The sequence below is a fragment of the Podarcis pityusensis genome, assembly GCF_964106645.2.
Source record: "Podarcis pityusensis genome assembly, chromosome: 9".
Lineage (NCBI taxonomy): Eukaryota > Metazoa > Chordata > Lepidosauria > Squamata > Lacertidae > Podarcis > Podarcis pityusensis.
The window spans coordinates 37117196-37142162 of record NC_138034.1 but is presented as its reverse complement, the minus strand read 5'-3'; the positions used below and the strand labels follow the sequence as shown (position 1 = coordinate 37142162).

The following is a 24967-nucleotide window of genomic DNA, read 5'->3' as shown; positions in this document are numbered from 1 at the left end:
TCCCTGGAATGCTTCATCACATGGCCTAATGTTAGCTACTAAAGATAGTGGAAACATTGCCTGTGACAGATCTATTCCTGGAGAGTTTTCTGCAGGTATAGCAGAGGATTCTGCGGTAGAAATAGCCACCCTGCTGGTGGAGCTCCTCTCCTATCCAAACCATTTTCAACCTGTAGATCAAGGGGTTAGGATTGCATTCTTAAGGTTCAAGGTTAGACAACAATATTTCACCAACCCAGCGAAACCTATCCTAACCTTTTAAGGCATTTTTCTGTCATTTTATTTTTTTACAGATGGGAATCTGAACCTGAGAGGTGGTGGCTTGTGTAAGGCTGCCTACTGAGTGTGTGTCTGGGGCATTATAAACTCTGGGGCACAAGATCCCTCATTCATCATGTTGTTGCTCTCTGCCCAGTAATATTTTGTTGTGTGTAATATTGAGAGTATAATCAATGATTCTGGCTGCAAGATCTTTTCTCTCAAAAGCTCAATTGAATTGAGGGTTTGTTCGTTTAAGAACCCTGTGCTGGATTTAATTTTAAATCTTTAAGATCAAATGTTCAATTGTTTTGAAAGGTGAATGAGTATATCTAGTGTTTTAATGATCAGTACTTCTGTTTCTTCAGTGCAAGGCCAATAAGCAGAGCTCTTGACTTAGGAGCAGACATTGTGGTAACAGGAAGATGTGTTGACAGTAGCCTTGTATTGGGACCACTAATTCATTCCGTAAGTGTGAATCAATGCTTCCAAAATAGTTTCCTCCTCTAGGAGTCATCTGTATGAATAGTCAACAGGTTTCCAGTTTTTGTTATTTTAATTACAGACCCTTGAAGTAAAGTGCAAATGTATTTTCATTAGTTTTGTTTATTTCAGAAGCATCCAACTTGCTGAAATATGCTTATTTAGAAAGTAGTTAGACAGTGATCAAGAGATCAAGAACTAACTTAACTTTGCAACCCCCTCCCTGTCTCCCTGTCTTTTTCAAATTCTTGTTTTCATAAATGGATGAAACCTGTATATTTCTATCTAAAACCTAGGTTGGGGGTTCTAGTAGTTCGTTGTAGTTCTAAAAGAACTATGGAGACAAGCAAATCCTCATATTAGCATGCCAACCTAGTTACTTTTTAGGAAAAAAATGTCATCCATGTTAATGAACTTCCTCTGATAAATCTATTATTATTTAACCACCTTTCTCTCATTTGTAGTTTTTACAGAACAAAAATATTTACAACATGAAAATGATTTCGCTTGCCACAAGGTGGCACAAAAGGTCAACTTTAAACATGTGATTTTTTTTTCATGGGTTAGCAATTTTTATCTAAATGTCTGATTAGGCTAAACCAAATTCCTGCAAGTATGTAGAGCTGAGCTGCTGCACAACATCTTTAACATAATTGGTGTATAAAAAGTCAGAGACGTCAGTTTTTGATTTTGTTTGTAAATCATGTAATTTGCATCGAAAGCTGTGACTCCAGAGGTTTTGCTATTCATGCTGCAGATCCTTATCTATACAAGTTTGATATTTACCAAATGAATTTTGAAAGCCGACTACATTGTGTCCTGGTTTGCAGATATTGAGAATACTCCTCTTTATATCTGTAAAATGTTCTTCCATTGTTTATTGATGTCTATTTAATTTTCAGGGCACAATTCAGTTCACTACAGGCTCTTTCCCTTGCCATGTGTCCATGCAAGTTATCTGCCCCAAGGGGAAGGATAGAACGTGTACCTAGGCATCACGTAGTCCTCACCCAATGGCCTTCTTTTCCTGTTAGCATATGTGTGTGTGCATACAGGCAGTGGGGAAATTGGGCTCAACATACCTCTAGGGTAGGTTGTGATGAACTGTTCTTTGCATTTTAATATTCAGTGCACCACTTAAATGTACTTCACTTAACACTTTAAATGGGATGCGGGTGGCGCTGTGGTCTAAACCACAGAGCTTAGGGCTTGCCAATCAGAAGGTTTCGAATCCCCGCAACAGGGTGAGCTCCCATTGTTCGGTCCCAGCTCCTGCCAACCTATCAGTTCGAAGGCACGTCAAAGTGCAAGTAGATAAATAGTTATCGCCCCAGCGGGAAGGTAAAAGGTGTTTTTCCATGCGCTGCTCTGGTTCGCCAGAAGCGGCTTAGTCATGCTGGCCACATGACCCGGAAGCTGTCTGTGGACAAATGCCAGCTCCCTTGGCCTATAGAGTGAGATGAGCGCGCAACCCCAGAGTCGTCTGTGACTGGACTTAACGGTCAGGGGTCCCTTTACCTTTAACACTTTAAACCTTTTATTTCTTTTATAGTTTGGCTGGAAGAGAGATGAGTTCGGCCTTTTAGCATCTGGAAGGTAAACGATTTGACTTTAAAAAATGATACATGCTGTTAAAATGTAATTCTCTATGAACATCAATTATGTTCTGCATAATTCTAATGGAAACATTACTTTGAAAAACATGAGTGCAAAGTTTGCTTTCACATTTAATTATGAATATATCAAATTATTTTGAGTTCCAACGTAGAAGTGTCATGGTTTCAGGAAGCATATCTGGATCCAGTGAAGTTGATGCAGGCTTCTGCATAGAAATCCCCTGCTAAATTGCAAATTATGTACAAACAAAGTATGATGCATGCATAGTTTTTGGTGCTAGATCTGCTGTATTTGTGGTTCTTGACAGTGGAGTAGGAACTCTGGATTAATAGACTGTAACATTTGCAAGCTTCCACAGTGTTAAATTTATCTTTGGACTCTGTGTGTGTCAGACTAGATTTTGCTTTCCTCTTTCACTCTTTTCCTATTGAGGGAGAAAGGGAAGAGGGAGGTTGAAGGACTGTCACCCATCCAAAAAGGCAATTGATGCAATTAGGCCTATTAGTAATTAGCATCAACTATATCTCCAGAGCTATATGAATACTGATGTCACTAAGATTCACTGATTTCATTTGGACTTACTAGGAAAATGGCCTTAGGTCAAAGTCTCTGAAGTTAATGAACCAGAATATAAATTAGTTGCTGATATTCCATAGTCGATTTAAGCAGGAGGACTAATTACATTGTAGTAATTTGTTCCCTGACTATCAAACAGATGGAAGAGGCCAAAGAAGCACTCTGTTCCAAGATACACTAAAGATTATAGAAACTGCCAGTGGATCCATTAAGTTTTGAAACTTTTATCTATTATGTGGGATCCCTTAAGCTCAATTTGACCATTATAGATGCATATAACCATGTGTCATATGAACAGGATATTTTTAGGTTAGCTTTCTTTTCCTTCTGAAAGATTAAAGTTGAATCTGAATGACTGTAAACTAAAGTTTCTGCCATTGAACTAAAATGTATATTACAACTCTCGGTTTTCAGTCTTGCAGGCCATCTGATTGAATGCGGTGCTCAATGTACAGGCGGAATATTTACTGATTGGCATAGGGTACCAGACTGGTATGTTGATTCTATTTTGATAGTTTGATTTGATTTATGTGGTGAAAATGAAACAGGGACGCCTTAAGGGGATTTATCGCTTTTCTTTATGCTTATTTTGTCAGTTTTCTCTCTCAAACTTTTTAGGACAATATGTATCAATATTAGGACAATGTGTATCAGTATATGTGGGCAGTCTAAATTGTTTTATCAAATTTATTTCATAAAATTTATATACAGCTTGCGTGTAAAAACAAAAACCCAAACCCTCAAAATATATAAATTCCATTTTAGAAATTGCTATGCCCCTTTGCTTTTCTCTGTGTTTTTGGAGGCCTAGCCAGGCCAGACTTAAACATTTGAATGCAATTTTACCTTAATTTCAGCCTTTTTAATTATACTGTGCATTCTTTGCCTCACTGTAACCTAATTAGCTCCAACCTACCACAGATTCTTTAGAACCATTGAATACAGAGTGTTCTGTTCTCCACACTGTCATCCCCCTTTTTAGCTTGCCTTCTTTTTTCTTTTTTTCCATAGACATCTTTATTGGTTTTTCAGTTAGTTTATAGCCATCCTTTTCATACACGTCAATATTCACAATAAACAATTGGGCACAATGAACATTCCAACATTTATGCATAAACTAAAGAGAAAATAAATATTATGTTACTTATCTACTTATTTTGTTCTTACTTTGTTTGCACTGGACTTCCTTCCACCTCTTACTTGGGTCCATGGAATTCTATGTTATATGCCTTTCCAATTGTATCTAATATTCTATTTACCATCATTCACACTGTTTCTACTAGTTATCTTTACAAGAGTCATTCTAGCCCAGTTAAAATTTTTTAATCACCACAGTAATCTCCCAGTTTTTTAAAAATTTACTACAATTGTTGTTGAATTTTTGGTACTCTTGGTCTCTTAACTTCCCTGTCAGCTTGTCCATCTCTGCGTATTCCATCAACTTCACTTTCCAGTTCTTTTCATTTGAGTTTGGTCTCCTTTCCAGTTTTATGCTAACAATACTCTCGCTGCCGTGGTGGCGTGCATGAACAACTTCTTCATATCTTTGGAGATCTCATTCCCAATGATTCCTAAAAAGATAGCTTATGGCTTTTTGGGAAATGATAATTTAAACATCTTTTTTAACTCACTATAAATTATATCCCAGAATTATCCCTTTTTTTTTTTACATCTCCACCATGCATGATATATTGTTCCTACTGCTTTATTACACTTCCAACACAGATTTGAGTTATTTTTATACATCATCGCCAATTTATTGGGTATTAAATACCAGTGGTAAAAAATCTTCATATAATTTTCTTTAAGAGTGTAGCATGCTGTGAATTTGAGATTTTTCCTATGCTGAAAGTTGGATGTTATGACCTATATCCATAGCCCATTTTATCATGACTCACTTAACCTCCTCTTCCTTTACCGACTAATCTAGCAGAATTTTGTACATTTTTGAAAGCGTTTTCTCCTCATTATAGATCACCTCCTTTTCAAATCTCGAAAATTGTGTTGCAAAGCCTTTCTTTTTATCTCGCCTAAAAACCTCATGCAATTGATAGTATTGTAGCCAGCCTATCAATCTGCCTTTAATTTTCTCAAAGTTCTTAAGTTTTAATTTTTTAGCTTGCCTTCTGTTTATTTGTCCCCATCTCTGATTTTGAGGCACAAACATTTCATTCCCCAGTTATTTTTCCTTATTTGCCATAATGCAGCTGGTCATTTGACTCTTCAAGAGCTTTGAAAACTGTTTGTGTATTCTATACCCTTTAAAGCTCTTGGTATATGTTTTGGAAGTAGATATATTTTTGTGCCCCCTAACCATTGCCATGTATTGCTTGTTATTTGGATGCTTAAATATTTTCCGAATCAATAAAGTATTTAATGTTTTCAACCCTTTAGGCATAACATCGGTTTTCCCATAGTAGAATGTTCTTCTGATGGAAGTTTTATTGTATCCAAACCACCTAACACAGGAGGCCTCTTGTCTTTTGGCACGGTGGCAGAACAGTTGGTATATGAAATTGGTAATCCTAAGGAATATCTCCTGCCAGATGTCACATGTGACTTCTCTCAAGTTTCCCTTGCTGAAATCCCAGGTTAGTGTCTGTAGAGGGTGTGTACAGACATGCATAAACACAGGATTATGAGTTGAAGAAACGGGTAGAGAGGATAAGGAACCATAGCAAGAACAGTGTGACCCAGGGGTAGTCAACCTTTTTATCCCTACTGCCCACTAATGCATCTTTCTTGGTGGTAAAATTTCCTTACCGCCCACCAGTGCTTGATGGAAGGAGGATTCAGCTTGTGCTGTTGCACCCCCTACCGCCCACCTAGAATCCTGAAACACCCACTAGTGGGCAGTAGTGACCAGGTTGGCAACCCCTGGTGTGACCAAAGATGGAGCTGTGTGCCATGAAGCCAAGGAACCAAGAAGTGCCAGGGGGAGCTGATCCCTATCAAAGACCAGAGTTAAACTTGTATGTGGCTACTTGCACATGGCTATGTGGAGAAATGTACCACCTTCCTAGGTTCTAAATTCCAGGCTCATGGAAATCTAAATTAATCTAATTTAAGTACAGGGCTGGTAGCAGGGTAGTACATTTGCACTGGGCCATGGACCCTAGACTTAGTTTTCAATTTTAAGTGGGTCAATTGGCTATTTCTATACAAAGTTAGAAAGCAAACTGTGGAGGTACAGTACTGTAAGGCTTCAGCACTGGACAAGCAGCACCTTTGCTAAGAAATTTAATCACTGTTGATATGTAACCAAAGGAAGGAATGTTGACCACTCCCACTCAGGAAAGGGGCATTCTTAGAGTGGTAGATAAAACAAGAAAACTCATTGTTGCTGTTAGCCTGTGCTGGACAGAGGATGTTACTGGGGGTTATTTGTTTAAGCACTTTCTTCCATGTCCGTATTATTTGTTTCCTTCAAGTGTGCTGCCTTTAAAGAATAAAACAAAATTGGCTGGCTTTGGTAGGTTTTACTCAAACTTGGTTCCTTCATAATAAATGAGACCTCCTTCTTACTTAGAAAAATGGTACTGTTGCAACCCCTGTGCCGGTTTTCCACGTCCCCCTTCCAGCAACTACTGGTCCGCTTCTCATAACTATGCTGTTATTTATTCATAATACAGCAACTATAAGCAAAAATATGAAATACCTTACAGCTGTAGCAAGTTAGAAGTCCTGTAGGCTGTATTTTTAGTGCAAGGATATTTGTTTTTCAAGGCTGACAAAATGTTTTGTGTGTATGTGTTGTGAAAGTGCACGTTTGTTGCTCATTGCTGTATATTTGTATTACATTTCCTCCCAGGAGCTCAAGGCTGTGTACATTGTCTTCCCATATCCCCTTTTATCTGTACAACAGCCCTGTGGGGGGTAGGCTAGGCTGAAAGTTGGCAGTTCAGACACCAAAGCTACAAAACTTCACATACTTGGCATATATTTCGCTTGTTGTTTATTAGGGTCGGCAAACCTTTTGGGTAGTGGTGGTGATATTTTGCTATAAATATCAGGACTATAAAGTGTTGCAGGTAAAGCAAGGGAATGACATTAACTTTTTGTATCTTCCTTTTCCACTCAAGATACTTATTATTATTATTATTATTATTATTATTATTATTATAGGCCTACCCTATACCTGCAACAGTAATTCATTTAAAAACTAATTTAAATAATGAATGTTATATTGTTGTAACCTGCCTGTGACCTTACGGTGTAGAGTAGGTTAGAAATCGAATAAATAATAATAGCAACAGCCTTGTGAGATAGGCTAGACTAAGTTAATATACATATCCAAGCAGCATTTCTTGCCCACAGATTGCTAGTGAAAGGTTGGAGAGATGTAGGTTCTGCAACTCACATACAGGAAATCCTGTTGGCATCCTTGGTTAAGAGGTCAAGGATTTGTGACTGTGGAGAATAGGAAAATAGATCATTAATTTTGTATCCTCATTCATTTTTGCTCTTTGTTTTAGACTACAGTAAGATCCATGCAGGTGGCACTGTGGTCTAAACCACTGAGCCTCTTGGGCTTGCTGATCAGAAGGTCGGCGGTTTGAATCCCTGCAACGGGGTGAGCTCCCATTGCTCGGTCTCAGTTCCTGCCAACCTAGCAGTTCGAAAGCACGTCAAAGTGCAAGTTCTGCTCCAGCAGGAAGGTAAATGGCGTTTCCGTGCGCTGCTCTGGTTTCGTCAGAAGCGGCTTAGTCATGCTGGCCACATGACCCAGAAAAACTGCGGACAAATGTCAGCTCCCTCGGCCAGTAAAGCGAGATGAGCGCCGCAACCCCAGAGTTGTTTGCGACTGGACTTAACTGTCAGGGGTCCTTTACCTTTACCTTTAAGATCCATGAACTCAATAGGGCTTACTGCCAAACAAGTAAAAATGTATAGTGTCATGCCGTTAGTGTTAAGGAATTTTTAATGAAATTATACAATGAAAATACAAATGCCATATTAATCCAGAAAGATTGTGCACACACATATATTTGATAAACAAAAAACCCCTAGAACAGATACATGAAGCTTCAGAAACATCGGAATCAAAAAAGCAATAGCTGTAAGCTTAAAGGAACCCTTTTAAAAAATAATTAAAAATACACCTAACCTTCAAATGAACTTTTAGTTTGTAAATGGCCCAACATGACACATTTGAACTCCAAATGAACTTTCACATGAACTTTCAGTTATTCTAGTAGAAATATAACAGATGGGAAATAGGCAGATTTCTCAAATATCTTTAGATATAATTGTTTTGACACGTACACCAGAAAAAGGACTCCAGGCCTATCTACTTTAATTGTTTACTTTACTAAATATTTTGTATGGCAGGATTAGATAAACTAGTTGGTTGAACTAGAGATGCTCTTTTTATTATTTCAGTGGGGAATATGAAGGGTTTTAAAAAACATAATTGGTGTAAGAGCTCTGCTAATTTTGTGATTTTAAAATGTATTTTTCTTATTATAAAAGTTCTAACAGAACTCATGAGCTATAATGAATCAAGCTGCAGGAAGTTATGTTTGTTTAGATTTAAAAACATTGAGGAGTAAAGCCATTTCAAAAGTAATGATAAATTGCATTGTCCTGGTACCATTTGGCTTACGATGTTCTTTTAGTGATGGGTTATTTATGAAGAAAAATATTTCATATTATTGCATAGATCTGTTCCTTCATGTACTAATCACATGCTCAGCGGATAAGAGTGTGTGTGGTCTGATAACGCCAAGGTTACAGGTTCAGTCTCCGTACGGGACAGCAGCATATTCCTATTTTGCAGCGGGTTGGACTGGGCAACCTTTGGGGTCCCTTCCAACTCGACAATTCTATGATTCTATGAATTAGTTTGAAGTCCTGCACCACTGAAATCAACAGAGTAGTCTGCCATTTAGCTCTGCTGAAATGGAGGAGAAAACCATGACCTCCTCTGTGTACAAGTCAAGCCTATCGACTTTGGTGATTCTCCAGCTGAAGCCTCTTTTAAGAAAAGACGGACTTGGCCTCAGTTAAGACAAAATGGTCTTGGCTCTAGTTATTTCAGAGCTAAAGTATTCCAGTGCTTTCTGTGTGGAGCTGCCTTCACAAACAGCTTGGAAACTTCATCCGTAGGACTGAAAATTCAGAACTTAAGTCTGATAACTGGGACTCATTATTCCAGTTACTTTGGCTACCTGTGTGTTTCCAGGTTCAATTTAGCATGCTCATCTTTAATTTCCTAAATTGCTCAAGGCCTAGTTGCTTCGGGGGACTGTCTACTCCCATATCATCCTGCCCAGAGTTTAAAATCGTCCTGTGTGCCATCATCAATCGTTGATATACTTGCAAGCATCAAGGGCTGACATGTCTGACATGGAAACCCAGAGTCAGTTAGATACATGACTAGGTGGGCCAACCATTCAGTCAGATAAGATTTCTTTGCTGAGCTGTTTTCAAAGACGTTGTTTATACTCATTATTACTAAGGAGTGCATCATACATTCTAGACTGCTGTTGAACATAACACTAAGCCGTGGTTTGTTTTCAGCACAGGGTGTTCCACAAACTGTAAATCATTTCACAGACAGGCAAACAAACTATGGCTTGTTTCTCCAGAGCTTGTTTTGTTTTAGCTGTGGAATAATTTACAGAGTTATTGCCACAACTATCATCTCTCTTTATCAGTTTAGACCTCCCTGGTTAGTACCTGGGATAGCTCAGTTAGCAGAGCATGAAAATCTTCATCTCGGGTTTGTGGGTTTGAGCCCCAAGTTGGGCAAAAAGATTCCTGAATTGCAGGGGGTTGGACTAGATGATCATTGGCATCAGTTCAAATTCTACAATTATGTGATTTTGTGAAGGGGAACTGGAGCAAATAAAATGGGAGGATCATGTACTAGAACACCAGTGGTAATTCTTTTGAATCAGATTTTAGTGTAGCAATATCTACACCGTGGCATACATTTGTTCTTATCTTTTATTTAGGTTTTATATAATTTTATTCAGATTTGTTTAGATTTTCTTAATTTTGATCTGTGTTAAAAGAGAGGTTTTTTTTTTAAAGGGGGGGGACTGCTGTGATTTGTCCTGGAGGTTCAGAACTTTTCATTTTATATTGTATATAGTTTTATTTAGGTCTGCATCTATTTATTTATGTTAATGCATGTGACTTTTATACAAATATGGAATTACGTTTGCTAAACGCTTGCATTGTGATGGTCTGATGGCTAGATATAAATAAACCAATCTGATATACTGTGATGGCGACAATAGGGTTGAAATCAGTGATGGGGGACCTGTTGTACCATTCCAGATGTTGCTGGACTCCCCGGTCACATCATCCCTGACCCCATTGGCCCTGCTGGCTGTGACTGTTAGGAGCTGGAGTCTAACAACATCTGGAAGAGCACAGGTTTCCCACCGCTGGTTAAAATTCCTCCTCAGCACCTGGAAACAGTTGTCCAGAAGAATTGTCCTGAGTACACAATGTCAGCATGATCCTGGCTGATCCTGTTTGCAGGCTGAGCCATCTTTGGGTAGCTGTGATAATATAACGATTAACCATTTTGTAGGCAAAAAATGCCTGTCTTTTACTAGATAGTGAGTTAGTTTAAATTAAATGGCTGTAGCTGGCTTGCCTGCTCCTACCTCCAAGCCCCTCAGAAAGGCTCTATTGAAGGTTGGAAGATGCTGCTGAATTGGGTAGACTGTTGTCCAGGACAAGCGGGGATCCCTGTTGATTGGGCACGAACATATTATTCAAACTGAAGCTCTACTAGTGCAAGGTACCTACACTCTCACAGCCTAATTCATTCAGCAGGGTCTGCTGCCTTGAGGTTGTATTCAACAGTACTGCTCAGCTGACAGTAGGGTCTCTGCCTGCAGGATGGAGAGGGAAGCCATTTCCAGCAATTCCCTTTCCCCTTTGCTACCTTTCCCTCTCCAAAGTCTGCTTCAGAGCATTTGGGGGGAACCATCAGAGCAGCTGGACCATAAAGAAGGCTGATCGCTGAAGAATTGATGCTTTTGAATTATGGTGCTGGAGGAGACTCTTGAGAGTCCCATGGACTGCAAGAAGATCAAACCTATCCATTCTGAAGGAAATCAGCCCTGAGTGCTCACTGGAAGGACAGGTCCTGAAGCTGAGGCTCCAATACTTTGGCCACCTCACGAGAAGAGAAGGCTCCCCGGAAAAGACCCTGATGTTGGGAAAGATGGAGGGCACAAGGAGAAGGGGACGACAGAGGACGAGATGGTTGGACAGTGTTCTTGAAGATACAAACATGAGTTTGACCAAACTGCGGGAGGCAGTGGAAGACAGGAGTGCCTGGCGTGCTCTGGTCCATGGGGTCACGAAGAGTAGGACACGACTAAATGACTAAACAACAATCAGAGCAGATTTAGAGGTGGCGCAGGGGACTGGAAAGCATGAGAATTTATTTCCTGTTCTGTTGCCAGAAATCTTTCTGCCACCTGGGTGACACCACTGAATGCAGCCTGAACACAACCGCTGTCCCCACCCCACCCCAGCAACAGATGTTCAGAGGAATTCCACTTCTGAACTGCACAGTTCCATTTATCTGTTGTGGCTAAAATCCACTGAAATACTTTTCTGCCACACACTGGTCTAATTTCATTTTGGAGCCATTGCTTTTACATGTATCCAGGGAAACATATATTGACAGTTCTGATTTTGTCTTCATTTAATAGTGTTGTTGTCAGTCCTATACACTTTGGAGTGCAGTAGCTCATAAATGCTTATTAATAATGGTTTCGTTATAAGTAATTCCAATCTTTTAAATATCCCTTTTCAGGCATTGAAGGTGGTGCAGTGAAAGTTCAGGGAGCAAAAGGATTGCCTCCATCAGCATTTTACAAGGTTCTAATTATTGTTTCAATAATGATAATGGTAGTATAAGCCTGAAGAAAAGATAGTATTGCCATGGTGTGAAACATGTGTTTTCCTGTGCCTAATGAAAAGAATATAGACACTTTGCAAACATCATTGAACTGAAGTGATGAGTCTTTCAAGAAATTCTTGGCAAGTCTGTTTTGCATAGCATTTATTTATTTTCACTTTATGTATTTAGTTTTAGAAGGTTTTGCAGTCCTTTCTGTGGTAAACAGTCTGAAATTAAACCATCCAAACTGTTCGAACAGGCTGTGCAGAAAAAGGAGTCTGAAAGACCATACAAACTGAAATTTTGTTTTAAAACTTTTGGATAATGCAGATGCAAATTTGTGTAGTGTTCTGTGCATTGAATCTGGGGATTTGAAGAGGGTGATTTGTCTGCTGGCATCTCACATAACCATTTCTAGGCTGAGGTTTGAATTTACTTTATCTTGCATTGGTTCAGTGGGGTTTTTTGTACTATACCACTGTCTCTTTCTGTATCTAACAGAAATTTGCACATTTAAATGTATACATATTAAAACATTTTCTTGCTAGTCTTTTAACACAAATATACTATTTAGCAAGTATAAAGATGTATCTTCCAACTTCTGACAGCATTTGAAAATCACAATCATCCTATCTTATCTTAATTTAGTTCTAAAATGAGACAGAACTTTAATCCATCCCTCTCTAATTATCTGAATATGATTAAATAAGAGTAAACGATTCTTTTAAATAGATGGTTAAACATTAGTCTGCATAGCTAATGAAACTGAAGAGTGGTCACAGACGAACAAAGCCACAGGCACTGTCAAAGGGTTTATTTGAATAACAATTGCCCTGAGTGTTTTGAGCGCAGATCTTAATTGCAAATATAATCAATCCAATCCAGTTTTCTAATGCCACTTGCTACAGCTATCAGCTATGAGCACTCTTCATTCAGTAAAGCCTTTGCATAAAATATACAGCTTTGTTCTTTTGTGATACTCCTTGTTGCTGCAAGGATAGCTTTTCCATTTTAAACAAAATATGAGAATGAATAATGAGAATGAACCATTAATAATTTATTCACATCTTTTCTGTTTTTCCAGGTAAATGCTACGTACCTTGATGGATTCAGAGCTACAGCTTGCTGCCCAGTAGGAGGACCAAAGGCAATAGAAAAAGCAAGAAGAACTGCTGAAAGTATTTTGAAAAGGTTGGAATTTACTGTAGAACAGCTCCCCTAATTGTATAATCATCTCACGGTGCCCCATTGGTAAAAAGTAGCCATGTCATTTGGTCCACAACTTAAAATGTCACTATCTTAAATTAAGAGCAATGTAATATACACTTAATATTTCCAATAGCTTATTATCAGGCGTTCATTATGTATAAGAACCTAAGAAGAAGCTGCTGGATTAGGCCAATGGCCTATCCAGTCCAGCATCCTGTTCTAACAATGCCCACCCAGATGCCTGCAGGAAACCTTCAGGAAGGACCCAAGCATAAGATGGATCTCCCCTCCTGCAGTTTCAAGCAGCTGACATTTAGAAGCATTACTGCCTGTGGCCATATTTGCAAATTAATCCTGGAGTTGCCTATTTCAATATATGAATCCTGTCAAATGAGAAAGTGTGTTTCCAGAAGAGGGATGCAGGTGGTGCTGTGGTCTAAACCACTGAGCCTCTTAGCCTTGCCAATCAGAAAGTCGGTGGTTCGAATCCCCGCGACAGGGTGGTTGCTTGGTCCCTGCTCCTGCCAACCTAGCAGTTCGAAAGCACACCTGTGCAAGTAGATAAACAGGTACCGCTCTGGCGGGAAGGTAAATGGCATTTCCCTTGAAAAAAAGATTGGCTGGGGCAAGAGATGATTTGATTTCCACACTCATTTTTACCCCCCACCCTTTTTTAAAACAACAACAACAACGGTTAAGAGTATACCAGGAATGAGTAGAATAGCTTGGGGGTAAATTCAAATACATTCTTTGAAAAATGTTTCAGACTTACTTCATTTATGAGGATTTAGGATTTTCTTGATTCTTTTACATTTTCTTATTATGAGAGCTATGATAATAAGAGGGCGGAAGTTTTTTTTTGGGGGGGGGGGAGAGGCTCCCATCTTTCACCAGTTTCTGAGCTTATAGCTATGCTAACACTTGCCCAATAGGAAGCTTTGCTCTCTGACCCAAACTCCATGTGAAGGTGGTAGACTTGCATCTTTAAACACTGTTGTGACCTGCTGGTATAAAGTGGGGACGAGGATACAATTTAAAGGGCACGTGAATAGGGTAGGTGGGTGGGCCAAAACATCCCAAGAGCTTTTCTCCCAGCTAGCTGGTGCCAGAGCTCAGTTGAAGAGAAAAGCACCGGCTCCTGCCAACCTAGCAGTTCGAAAGCACGTCAAAGTGCAAGTAGATAAATAGGTACCGCTCTGGTGGGAAGGTAAACGGCGTTTCCGTGCGCTGCTCTGGTTCGCCAGAAGCGGCTTAGTCATGCTGGCCACATGACCCGGAAGCTGTACGCTGGCTCCCTCGGCCAATAAAGCGAGATGAGCGCCGCAACCCCAGAGTCGGCCACGACTGGACCTAATGGTCAGGGGTCCCTGTACCCTTTACCTTTAAGCCAGAGGTAAGCCACAAGTGGGCAGGAGTGGAAAAATATATGTATATGTCACCTGCGTATAACACACTCACATCTGCATCCACTTCACACACAAAGGCAGAAAACCCATTAGAAGACTTTGTCTGCTGTTGCCCCATGTAGAGTTTGAATCTCAGAATGGGGACCATAAGTAAATCCCTGCTAGATCATGCCAAAGGTATACCTAGTAAATCACACTGGCCAACCACATGTCCGGGGGGAGCCTGCAAACGAGACTTGAGTTCTACAAACAAACCTTGGGTGTTGCAAAAGTTTCTTTAGCAGCAGCCTAGTGAATATATTTGACCTGTTTCAGGACACGCCTGATGTTTGATCAGCTGGGATATGAGGACTACAGCAAAATTAACCTACAGATTTTAGGTTCTGAGGAAACGTACGGACCTCACGCCAAAAGGAGTACAGACGATGTAAGTAAGAAGGTGGACTCACAAGCACTTTTCTTGATTGTGTAGCCAAGAGAAGTATTCCTTTCCTTTTGCAATTCCATTTACTCTTCATTTTCACCGTCTTATCATTTACTTAGCCCTGAAGGAAAGGGGAATGAAATGGAGCGTATGACGTTATTTGCAGAGGATATTTTTGTTTTTGTGTTCTGGTTTCGGTGCCTAGGTGGGAAGATGAATAGAAACAGAGAACACCAGATTGAGAAGAAGATCGTTCCTCTCATGCATTTTACCAGTCTTATCACTTTCTTCCTGTTTATATTCTTCCACCGACTGGGAAGGAATGGAGGCTAAGAATTAAAATACATATTACATTTATTGCTTAGTGAGCAGCTATGTCTCTTCTTTTCTTTAAATTAATTGCAGCTGGGGGATTGGAGGGGGGCATTATTGTAAGGGGGACATTGCCAATGCTTCCCCCCAAATATTGCTTCACTGTGCAGTTGTGATTTTTTTTGTAAAAGTTACCATTTGTGTTAAGGAGAAGTTCCTAGTTGCCATGAATATATATATATATATATATATTATTAATTTGAAAATAACTGAGGTAGTTTTCATAAGTACCATTATTCAGCTATTGCTCAAAATGGCATTATTTAGAATGATCAGGCTGAAAATGGGAAGGAGCTGGGTTTTCTCTTTATAAAACTGAGGCTCTGTTACAGGACAAGGCAGGTCATTAATGCCCCTTTACAGTGATTTAGGCGGCATTCTGAAGCCAGGCCTTTGCTGGGCAAGGATGCTATAGTGCTACTGGGTTTAGTTACTGGATTTATTTGGTGGTATTATTACTGATAATTTACGGTTGCTATTTATATTTTATATATTTTGTTTGTAAACCCCCTCTTGTTGTGGTAGGAGCGGGATAAAAATGTTTAAAATAACTTATCTCAGTAGGATCCTTTTCCAAGTAAGTATGAAGCTTCATGCAACCTTTAAACTGTCAATACTTGTCCCTCTAGTCCAGGCTGTTTTCAGTGTCTAAATCTGTACACATGGCTGGAATTACTCCAATTTATTTAATATTTAATTTAAAAAGTCATGTATGAAATATCTCTTTTTTTAGAAATACAACATTCTGTTCCTGCAAGAAAATATGTCTCTTGATATTGTGCTTTCTGTTGCAAAATATAATGTTCTCACGATCAAATTTGCTTCTGTACAGAACATATCATCCAGACTCTGAACTGTGCCATTTGAAAGTTAGCACACTGACCCTGTTACTGACAAGAGCAGCAGTTTTTTACTAGGGAAGTTTATACTAGGGAAATGTTCTAAACTTTGGATTATTCTTAGAAGGCTTGCTTGCAAGTTAAAATGTGTCAATCACATTTTTAATGCTCAGCATTCTACAGTTATTTGCTATATATGCTATATATGTTTTGTCTGCTGAAAACTAAAGCTATTGTCTTAATTTCACGTGCACGTTTGGTAATTTTAATAAATTATGGAAATAAACAGAAACTTCAAAGTTAAATTTCAAACCGTTTGCAGTAGGAGTTGTGTCTTTTGATTTACGCTTCTGCTTCTAAATTCTGTGGGGGTTTTTTACCATAGAATTGTTAGTCTTTCAATGTGTTAAAAGAGCTCTATATGTGTGGTTTATAATGGTTACCTTTCTCTTTTCTAATATTTGAAAACAGGGTCCACGGGAAGTAGTTATTTGGCTTGCCGTACTTCATAAGCAGAAAAAGGCAGTGGAAATCTTTTCCAGAGAGATTGCTCCAGCTGGAACAGGAATGGGTAAATTTTGAATCTTTGTTTTTCTGCTGTTGTGGTTTATAACCAAACTTGGTTATTAGACTGTATAAAATTGGTTGTCATTTGACCAAAACTGAGCACTTCTTTGGTTTTTAGTTAGTCTAGAGCAGGGGTGGGGAACCTTTTTGACTTCCCCAGACAGCCTTTAAGGCCAAATTTGGCGGGTGGGCAGGGCTGCCCACATCAGTCATGTGATGTCACAATGACATCATGTGCAAGGTACTCTGAATTCCTGAGCAAGGTCCTTCCTCAATACAGACCAGCTTTTAAGGTATTCATTTGCACTAAATTCCCTTTGTAGTTAAGTAATTGCATTGCTTGGGATGTTAGGAGTACATTAACCATGTGGTCCATGTGAATAAGCTGTTCATTTATTGCTTCTGCAGTGGCCTGGAGACAGAATAAATACACTGTTGATTTAAACCTCTGTTTACAGAAGCAGGGTCAGTGTATGGTCACAGTCTGTAACTGGCAGTAAATTTATGTTCTACCAAACAGAGCAAAGTAAAGTAGCACTTATCTATATGATATTAAATATTGCTAAGATAAGATACATGTAACCATCTTGACACTTGTTATTGATCAGATTTGCTTTCAGGAAGAATTTTTTTTACCTTTAAAATGTATTTCCTTTTACAGTGTATTTGCAAAAACAACAACAACATTGTGTAGTAAAAGCCCATACCTCAGAACATTTGTGAATGTCAATAAAAACAGTCTTTAATTAATAGTGAAAGTCAAAAGCACTGTTGGATGACACCCCAATTTCTGAGTGGTTTGAAAATTCAGGGGTTCCAGGTGCTTACCCAGGTTTTGTGTTTGCTTTTAGATATGAAGCACAGCAGAGACTGTGGTGTCTTTATGATATGTGGTTTATTTACACATATATACAACCTCTCCTCATGAATCCTCGCCCTCTAGCTTGCTTACTCCGAGGCAACCTCAGCTCTTGGCAAGCAGCACCCGCTGGCTGGCCCCAGAGCCACCATTCAATCGCCTGGGAGCTTGTAGCCAGGGCTGCTGCAACAAACAGCTGCGCAGGCCTCTGGAGGTGGAGATGTGAGAGGGCATCAGAGGATGGAGAGAAGGAAGGATGGAGGCCGGTGCCACCCACGGCACACCTGACCACTATTCCAGGGTGTCATGGCATGCTGGTTGAAAACCACTGAGCTAGACCATTTGATAGCATGGCATTGCCCCTGTTTCTTATGGGCATGATTCTTAAGTCCCTGCCGAGCATGAAACTGCATTGACTGTTCCGAACTAAGACAATAAAACCTGTCATATGCTCTGAAAACATGCCATTACGATCAGTGCAATTTCCAAACACTTCTCAAGGGCAGATCCATATGGAGTATACAGCTGTAATCTAATCTGGGTGTGGCTAAGGCAGGGGTGGGGAAGTGGATCCAGATTCGAAACGTGCATTAAAGACACCCAAATTCCCGTACTGGCCCCTCATTCTTATTTTCTTATCGAGATAACTACAACAAAACTGATGTTCGGAGTTTTCAACAGCGTCAGCAAGGAACGTTCACATTTTTAATCTTCTGAAGCAGCTTCCTAACTACAAAACTAATGTGCTGACCCTTATTTCACATCTTAAGTGACCGGAGCTTGACACCACGATGACAGCTGCTTAATGCAGCTTGAGATTTTAAAGTGCCTGGGTATATGTAAATATTATGACTGATGACAAGTGTGTTGGAAGTTGCTTCTAGGTTTAACAGATTAACTTGGCCAGTCCTCATTTATGTTTGAATACATAATCCTGAAAGATATCTTATCTTTTTGGGTTGAGAGGAAATGGATATAGCAATTTTAATTGGCCTCTGTAAGCAAAGTTATTTGTATATGGTGTGTAATATTATAATGACTATAGGACACTTGATTTCAGATGCTTGTTGTTTTAGAGTTTGAAAAGTTCAAGTTGGTAATAAGTGCTGTGGCTGGACGCTAGAGAAGCGAAAATAATATTCTTTCTAAAATCTTGAACCTGATTTAGTTCCAGGTTCTAGCTCTTCCTAATGCTTGTGGATATTACGATAGAAAAAGAAGAAGGGCACTATAAAAGCTGAAAATGTATTCCGCTTTCTAACTTGCGTTGGTGTTACAGTTGAACTGCATTTTTTTTAAAGTATTTTGCATTATATTAGATTAGACCCATATTAGTTCAGCATCCTGAGTTAATTTTATTTACATCCATCAGCTAAAGCTCTTGTAAAGGGGACTGCTGTATAGTTACTTAAAACAGGCATCCTAAATAATTTATCAGTGGAAAACTCACTCACTCAGATTCCTAGATTTGCCGCAAACTTCCACCATCTTCTTAGCTTCTGTTGCAGGTCTTCTAGCAGAAGGATAATCATTTTATTTCCTTCAGATTTTCCCGACCTCCCCCTATTGAAACTCCATTTATCCTACTGTTCCTTCCCTATAATTCTGCAGGGTCTAATTAGGAATTGGAGTGATGTTAAGTATTTCATGCTTAGGCAAAAGTCCTCATCATCCTAAAACTTTATCTCATTGTCTGAGGGGGCTTTGGAGAAAAACCAAATCTCAATAAAGAAAATGGTTCAACCCTGATTTTCTGTTAATCATCTTTAGAATATTAACTTTAAAGTATATTTCATTTTCAGCACCTGGTCTCACTGCAATAGTTGGAGGACGTCCAAAAGTGTAAGTTTTTAAGAGGGGGTTATAAGAATATATACTTTTATTTTTAACCGTTAGGGAATTCATGCATTTCTTAACTGTCAGTTACTTAGCATATTGATTAGCTAACTTTATGTTTTATAGACAGCCAAATTATATACTCCCTTAGCTGAGAATCCTAAAATATTCTAGTCAGTCTCAGGAATGTGCTGACTGCTGTGTTTTGGAGGGCTTTGCCTACAGTGAAAATATTTATTGGTCATTATATTTCTAGAAAATTTCCAATCGTAACAAAGTGGCTCAGAAGCAGATTATCAGCGATACTGCACTGCATGGTTTTAAATTATCCTGTGTTGCCGATAATTAAAAGACAGGTCTTGCACCCCAACTGCCATCAGCCCCAGCCATCATGGCCAGTGGTCATGAAGGACCGCCCCTGAATTAAATAGATGTACTGAATGTCTAAAGACCATAGTTGATGTTGAGATGTATTCAGGAACCATTTAAAAACCTACTGAAAGGTGTTCTTTTGGCATCTGTACTTAATTTGCCTTTTTTGTGTGTGGCTTCTTTTCCAGATCGCCAGTTCTGAAGCCATTTTTCTTTCTTTATCCAAAAAAGAATGTCAAGGTAGGAGCTGCTTTCTAAGTACCAGTCCCAAATACACTTTGTAGCTGCTGCAGAAAATCACAAAATTCATATTGGTTTTATATTTTGAAGGGTGTGTGTTCTTACTTGTACATTCTTCTTAGTCATTAGATTCATGGTGGCTGATTTAGCTTGTTTGTGTTGGGAAGAGACATCCTACAATACGCACCATTGCACAAGGCAATACTGTTCTTAATATTGTCTGTGGAGTGTTGAAAAGCTCCAAATGTCCCCGCCCCATAAGTATAGGTATGGGTGTGTTTTTTTTAAGTTAAATCTTTTTTAAAAAGAATCTTCCATTATTCTTTACCAGAAAGAAAAAGAAAACAATTCAGAGCTCTTTAGTGCTTTGCAAGCAGCATTTAGGCAGTCACACCTCTTGCAAAATCTGTTGACTTAAAGCAGAGAAAGACAGAGACATAGAAAACAGAGAGAACAGAAAGGAAGAGAGCACAGAAAAACAGTGTGACATGAAACTTTGTGAGGGCCTGGCTCTGACTTGAGATGGTTTGTTTACATTGCGGTTGGTCTCAGTGGCGGAGGAACCCTCTCTGGCCCCCAGGGCAGGACACCGAGGGGTGGGGAGAACCGCCCGGTGACACACACGCGACGTCCGTATGGAGTGCGCATGTGTGGCAGCCCATACGGTCGTCGTGCGAGAGGCAGCCCTCATGGATGGCGCATGAGAGTGGCAGCCTGTATGGTTGCTGTGCGAGCGCACGCCCTCGGCCACTACAGCTGGGGGGAGGCAGGGGCCATCTTGTCACCCCCCCCAGAGTGGCACCTGGGGCACAACACCCCCTCCGCCCCCCACTTCGTACGCCCCTGGTTGGACTCAGCGAAGAGTAAAATCACCCCAATTTGCTTCATTATGGCTGCAGAACAGAGCAGCACACCCCTAAATCAAATAACCCGTGTGAGGCCAGAGTAGCAAAGCTTGAACAATCCTCCCCATTTGTCTACAATGTAATGAGAAATCACATTGCCGTATACTCTCATCCATGCAACCAGTTGGGGCTAAATGTCTTCTGAGGACCTAAGAATGAGAAGCACAAGGCTTCTTCTGACTCTGAACTTTTGTCCCTCCCTCCTCTATCTCCAAATAGCTCCTTCTATGTTTCTCTAGCCCGGTTGGGGAAGAACAGTAATGTCCTTATTAATAAAGTGTAGCAGTTCCAGCAGCTGTGGGAACCTCCAGCCCATTGGCCTAACCACTCGGCCCATGAGGCTGTTATTGGCCAAGCCATGCCACCTGCTCTGCACCTGATGCAGGTAAAGATGTATGGTAGCTAAGTCCTGTTGTAGCAGCACTGACATTTTTCTGATCATTGGTGCTTCCATGCAAGCATTGACAATCAGCTGATTTGGGAGGCTAGCATAGCGCTGTGCAGAAACAGGTCACCTGAGGTCATTGCAACTGACAGGTGGGAGTCCCCACTCATGTGTCAAACTTGGCCCGTGCAGGGTGGGAGAGACTGTACCATTTCCTGTGCTTAAAGTTTGACCTGGATTTCAGTAGTTGCATAAATGCGTGCTGTTTTAAATATTGTTTTAAAGTCTGACCTAGAGTAAAACCTATTGCATAAGGTTCCCCCCCATCTCCAAAGACTTGCATTGATACAAAGATTCTATTATTTGGTTTGCAACAGAGCTTTGTTCTGTTCTTGTGAAGAATGAGGATCAGTGGAGCTTTTCCTTCAGCTTTTATGTAATTGTACTTAACTTCAAAACAGTGTTTGTGCAGTTTCGTATCTTTACAAGTTAGAAACCTTTTGATTTCAAAATATACAATTGTATGGGTAATATACAACTAATTTATACTTAGAGCAGGCCCAATAAAATTAATGGGTCTAAGTTAAGTCATGTCTGTTCATTTCAATTGGTGTACAGGGGGTATGGCTAACGTTGGGATAAAACCTTGCTTTTTTTTTTAAGTGAGGAGCAGCTGAATTTTTTTTCAATAAGTCTTCCTCTGTCCTCCAAGTCCCCCCAAATTAAATATCTGTTAAAAGTAAGAATGGTGCAAATTGTCCTGAGTTCCACTTAGTCTTCAATTTCTGCTGACCAGTGCTGGATGTACATGAGGAAGGCTTGCTTGCTTCTCATTCCACTTTGTTTTGAATCTTTTGCAAAACTTGTACTTGCACCTAAATGGTTGTAGACCACCACAGAAGTTTTTAAAAATCAAAAGCTGGAGAAAGGCCATTGACATGACTGGCTGGCTGCGTCTATAGGTTGCAGTAGACACTTCTGATTTGTGAGATATCTGTAAGCAGGAGCTATTATAGTCCAGTCAGCTGATGCCTTGGTGTGATAGGTTGTGTCAACACAGATTTCATTGAAAGCACAAGCTAGATGTTGCATGGGAGCACTAACACAAACAGTGTTACCCATTTTACATCTAACATGTTGCCTACATGGCTTTTAGTCTTGTATATGTGGCAGCCTATTTAACAGTTTAAATACTATCCTCCCCCAGATTGACATATTTATCAATGGGCTACATGTTGAAACATATGAGGAGGATCTTTCGTTCACTTCAGATGCAGCAATTTCACATGATGAGCCCATGACTCAGGAAGAGTTAAAAGGTACTATTGTTTACCACTAAAATTGCTCCATACCTATAATTTTTTTTTTTTTTTTTTTTTTTTGCATATAGACATTTCTTTATACAGGGTGTGCTTTTCAGTACAGTCTTCTTCTATTTGCACACAGTCATGTCCACTTGAAAATAAATCAAATGCTGTTGTAGTTTCTCAAATCTGGAGAAATCTTCTCTGTCAAATGTGCAAAGTATGTTTCTTGTAGCAGATCCTAAACTTAGCAGATTATAAAATATAATAGGCCTTGGGCATAATCTTATAGCCTTATAGCCACATGCTGAAAATTGGTAGAATTACTGTTTTTAACAGAATAAACAATTATTTAAAGACATATTAGACCACATGCCATAATTTTGCTTTACGGTTTATTCGAAAGTTTTGGATTATTTAATTACTAAAACAAATTAAGGATATTGCACAGAGGACAGATTTGTGATAGGGTTGTAGCAATATCATAAATGGTTGGATCATCTGGGGGCTTGTTTTGGACATTTCTCAATCCTAGTAGTAATTTCAAAATTTACTGGTAAATGATGGAAATTAGAGTTCCAGACTACGACTGAGAAGACTGAGGTTCAGATTCCCACTCTGTTATAAACCACCTGGGAGGACATTGGGCCTGTTTTTCTCTCTCCCAGCCTATATCACAGGTTGGTTGTGAGGATAAAGTGGGTGGGTGAGCCAACTTGAGCTCATTTGGTTTATGTTGAAATATACTGTACACAAGTTGGCCTATTAAGGATTTATTATTATAATATTTATTATTGGAGTGTTTGTATATGCGGTGAATATTTTATTGTAATAAAGAATTCAATATTTTAAAAAATACATTTTCCCTTAACTTTGTTTTTGGTTGCTAAGGGTTACGGATCGTTCGTACCTTAGCTTGATTTAAGAATTTATACATGAAGTTTGAGTCAAGTCCAGGCTTCCTCAACCTCGGCCCTATGTTTTGAGACTACAATTCCCATTATCCCTGACCACTGGTCCTGCTAGCTAGGGATCATGGGAGTTGTAGGCCAAAAACATCTGGAGGGCCGAGGTTGAGGAAGCCTGGTCAAGTCTGCAAGCAGCAATACACTAGAGAGTATAAACAAACAAAACAACAGCTTTCCTGTTGCAGGTGAGAAAGCAGTAATTTTATTTCATTCCATATGTATAGATCTACCAAGTGGTCCGCATGTATATCGTCTGGAAGAACTTGCCTATACCAGAAGTGGGGACAAAGGCAATTCTGCAAACATAGGTATTCTTCAATTCTTATGGTTACATGTGTGAGCTGTTTTTTAAATGAATAGAAGTTTCACACCACGTTGAGAATATGCTTAACCTTCATACATTTTTGCAAGGATAACTGATGCTGAAGCGGTAGAACAAAATTTTAAACATTTCATGCATTCAAAATAATGCTTTGACAGTGTTCCACCCCTTTGTCCCACTTTGTATATGTGCGTTTCAAACTTGAAGAGCTTATTAAAATCACTGAGTTACAACTAAGTTCCCATCTGTCAAAGAGAAACACAATCAATGAATTTTTGTTAAGCTTTGGGGATTTTACCCTTGTATATGTTGTTTATTTATCACAAGTCAGTGGAAAGAGATGCAGGAAGCAATATATAGTAACTTAAGACTGAGTTTATTTCATATAAAACTGGACCTCAAATATATTTAAATCTAGATCTTCCCCCAATAAGCTATATGGATTTATCATCTACATCCTTTACTTGGAATTTTTTCTTACTTCCTACTTTGTTTGGCTGTCCTGTTTATGTTTTTTTTTAATAGTTTGTGGTTTTTTTATCTTATCACATCTTTGTACTTCTATTGTAAGCTGTCATGGGACTGTTTTGGAAAAGGTGAGATATAAATATTTGAATTTCTTTTAAAAATGTGTCACCAGATTCAAAAATTATACAGCAGAAAACAACTACACCTTTACCTTACTTTTTATCATTATTATACCAGCAAGGACAGCTCATCAAACATGAAACAACAGCTGAGAGGAAGAAAGACCTCCCATAGAAAATGCATTTATTTTTAACCGTGCAAGGCTGTCGGTTTGAGAAAAAACTTGGAATGGAATGGGGTTTTTTTTAATGATAGTTTTGCTATAAAACAACCCATGGCTGGTGTTGTTTTCTGGCCCAATACACTCATTCCTTGGTTATTGAACAGCTTGGTACTCGTACATTTTGGCTCCTGAATGATCAAAATCTGGAACTGAGTGTTCCAGTTTTCGAATGTTCTTTTGGAAGCTGAATGTCTGATGTGGCTTCAGCTATTGTTTCTGGCACGCCTGCGTAATCGTGAGCCACTCGGAAGCTGCACCTTAGTTTCCGAACGTTTCGGAAGTTGAATGGACTTCTGGAACACATTATCTTCAAAAACGAAGGTATGACTGTACTGGATC

The 24967-nt window shown here is 39.4% G+C and overlaps 1 protein-coding gene across 1 annotated transcript in view; it reads left to right on the top strand.

Annotated features, from left to right (window-relative positions):
* Positions 1 to 24967, top strand: part of LOC308485522 (uncharacterized protein) — a 43587-nt gene that overhangs the window by 6887 nt on the left and 11733 nt on the right. The window contains exons 6-17 of the mRNA XM_081021362.1: positions 627 to 726; positions 2294 to 2337; positions 3349 to 3426; positions 5329 to 5525; positions 11723 to 11787; positions 12894 to 13000; positions 14740 to 14851; positions 16531 to 16630; positions 19288 to 19327; positions 19882 to 19933; positions 22431 to 22542; positions 23720 to 23803. Coding sequence (XP_080877488.1) covers positions 627 to 726; positions 2294 to 2337; positions 3349 to 3426; positions 5329 to 5525; positions 11723 to 11787; positions 12894 to 13000; positions 14740 to 14851; positions 16531 to 16630; positions 19288 to 19327; positions 19882 to 19933; positions 22431 to 22542; positions 23720 to 23803 — 1091 coding nt within the window. The remainder of the gene's footprint in view (positions 1 to 626; positions 727 to 2293; positions 2338 to 3348; positions 3427 to 5328; positions 5526 to 11722; positions 11788 to 12893; positions 13001 to 14739; positions 14852 to 16530; positions 16631 to 19287; positions 19328 to 19881; positions 19934 to 22430; positions 22543 to 23719; positions 23804 to 24967) is intronic.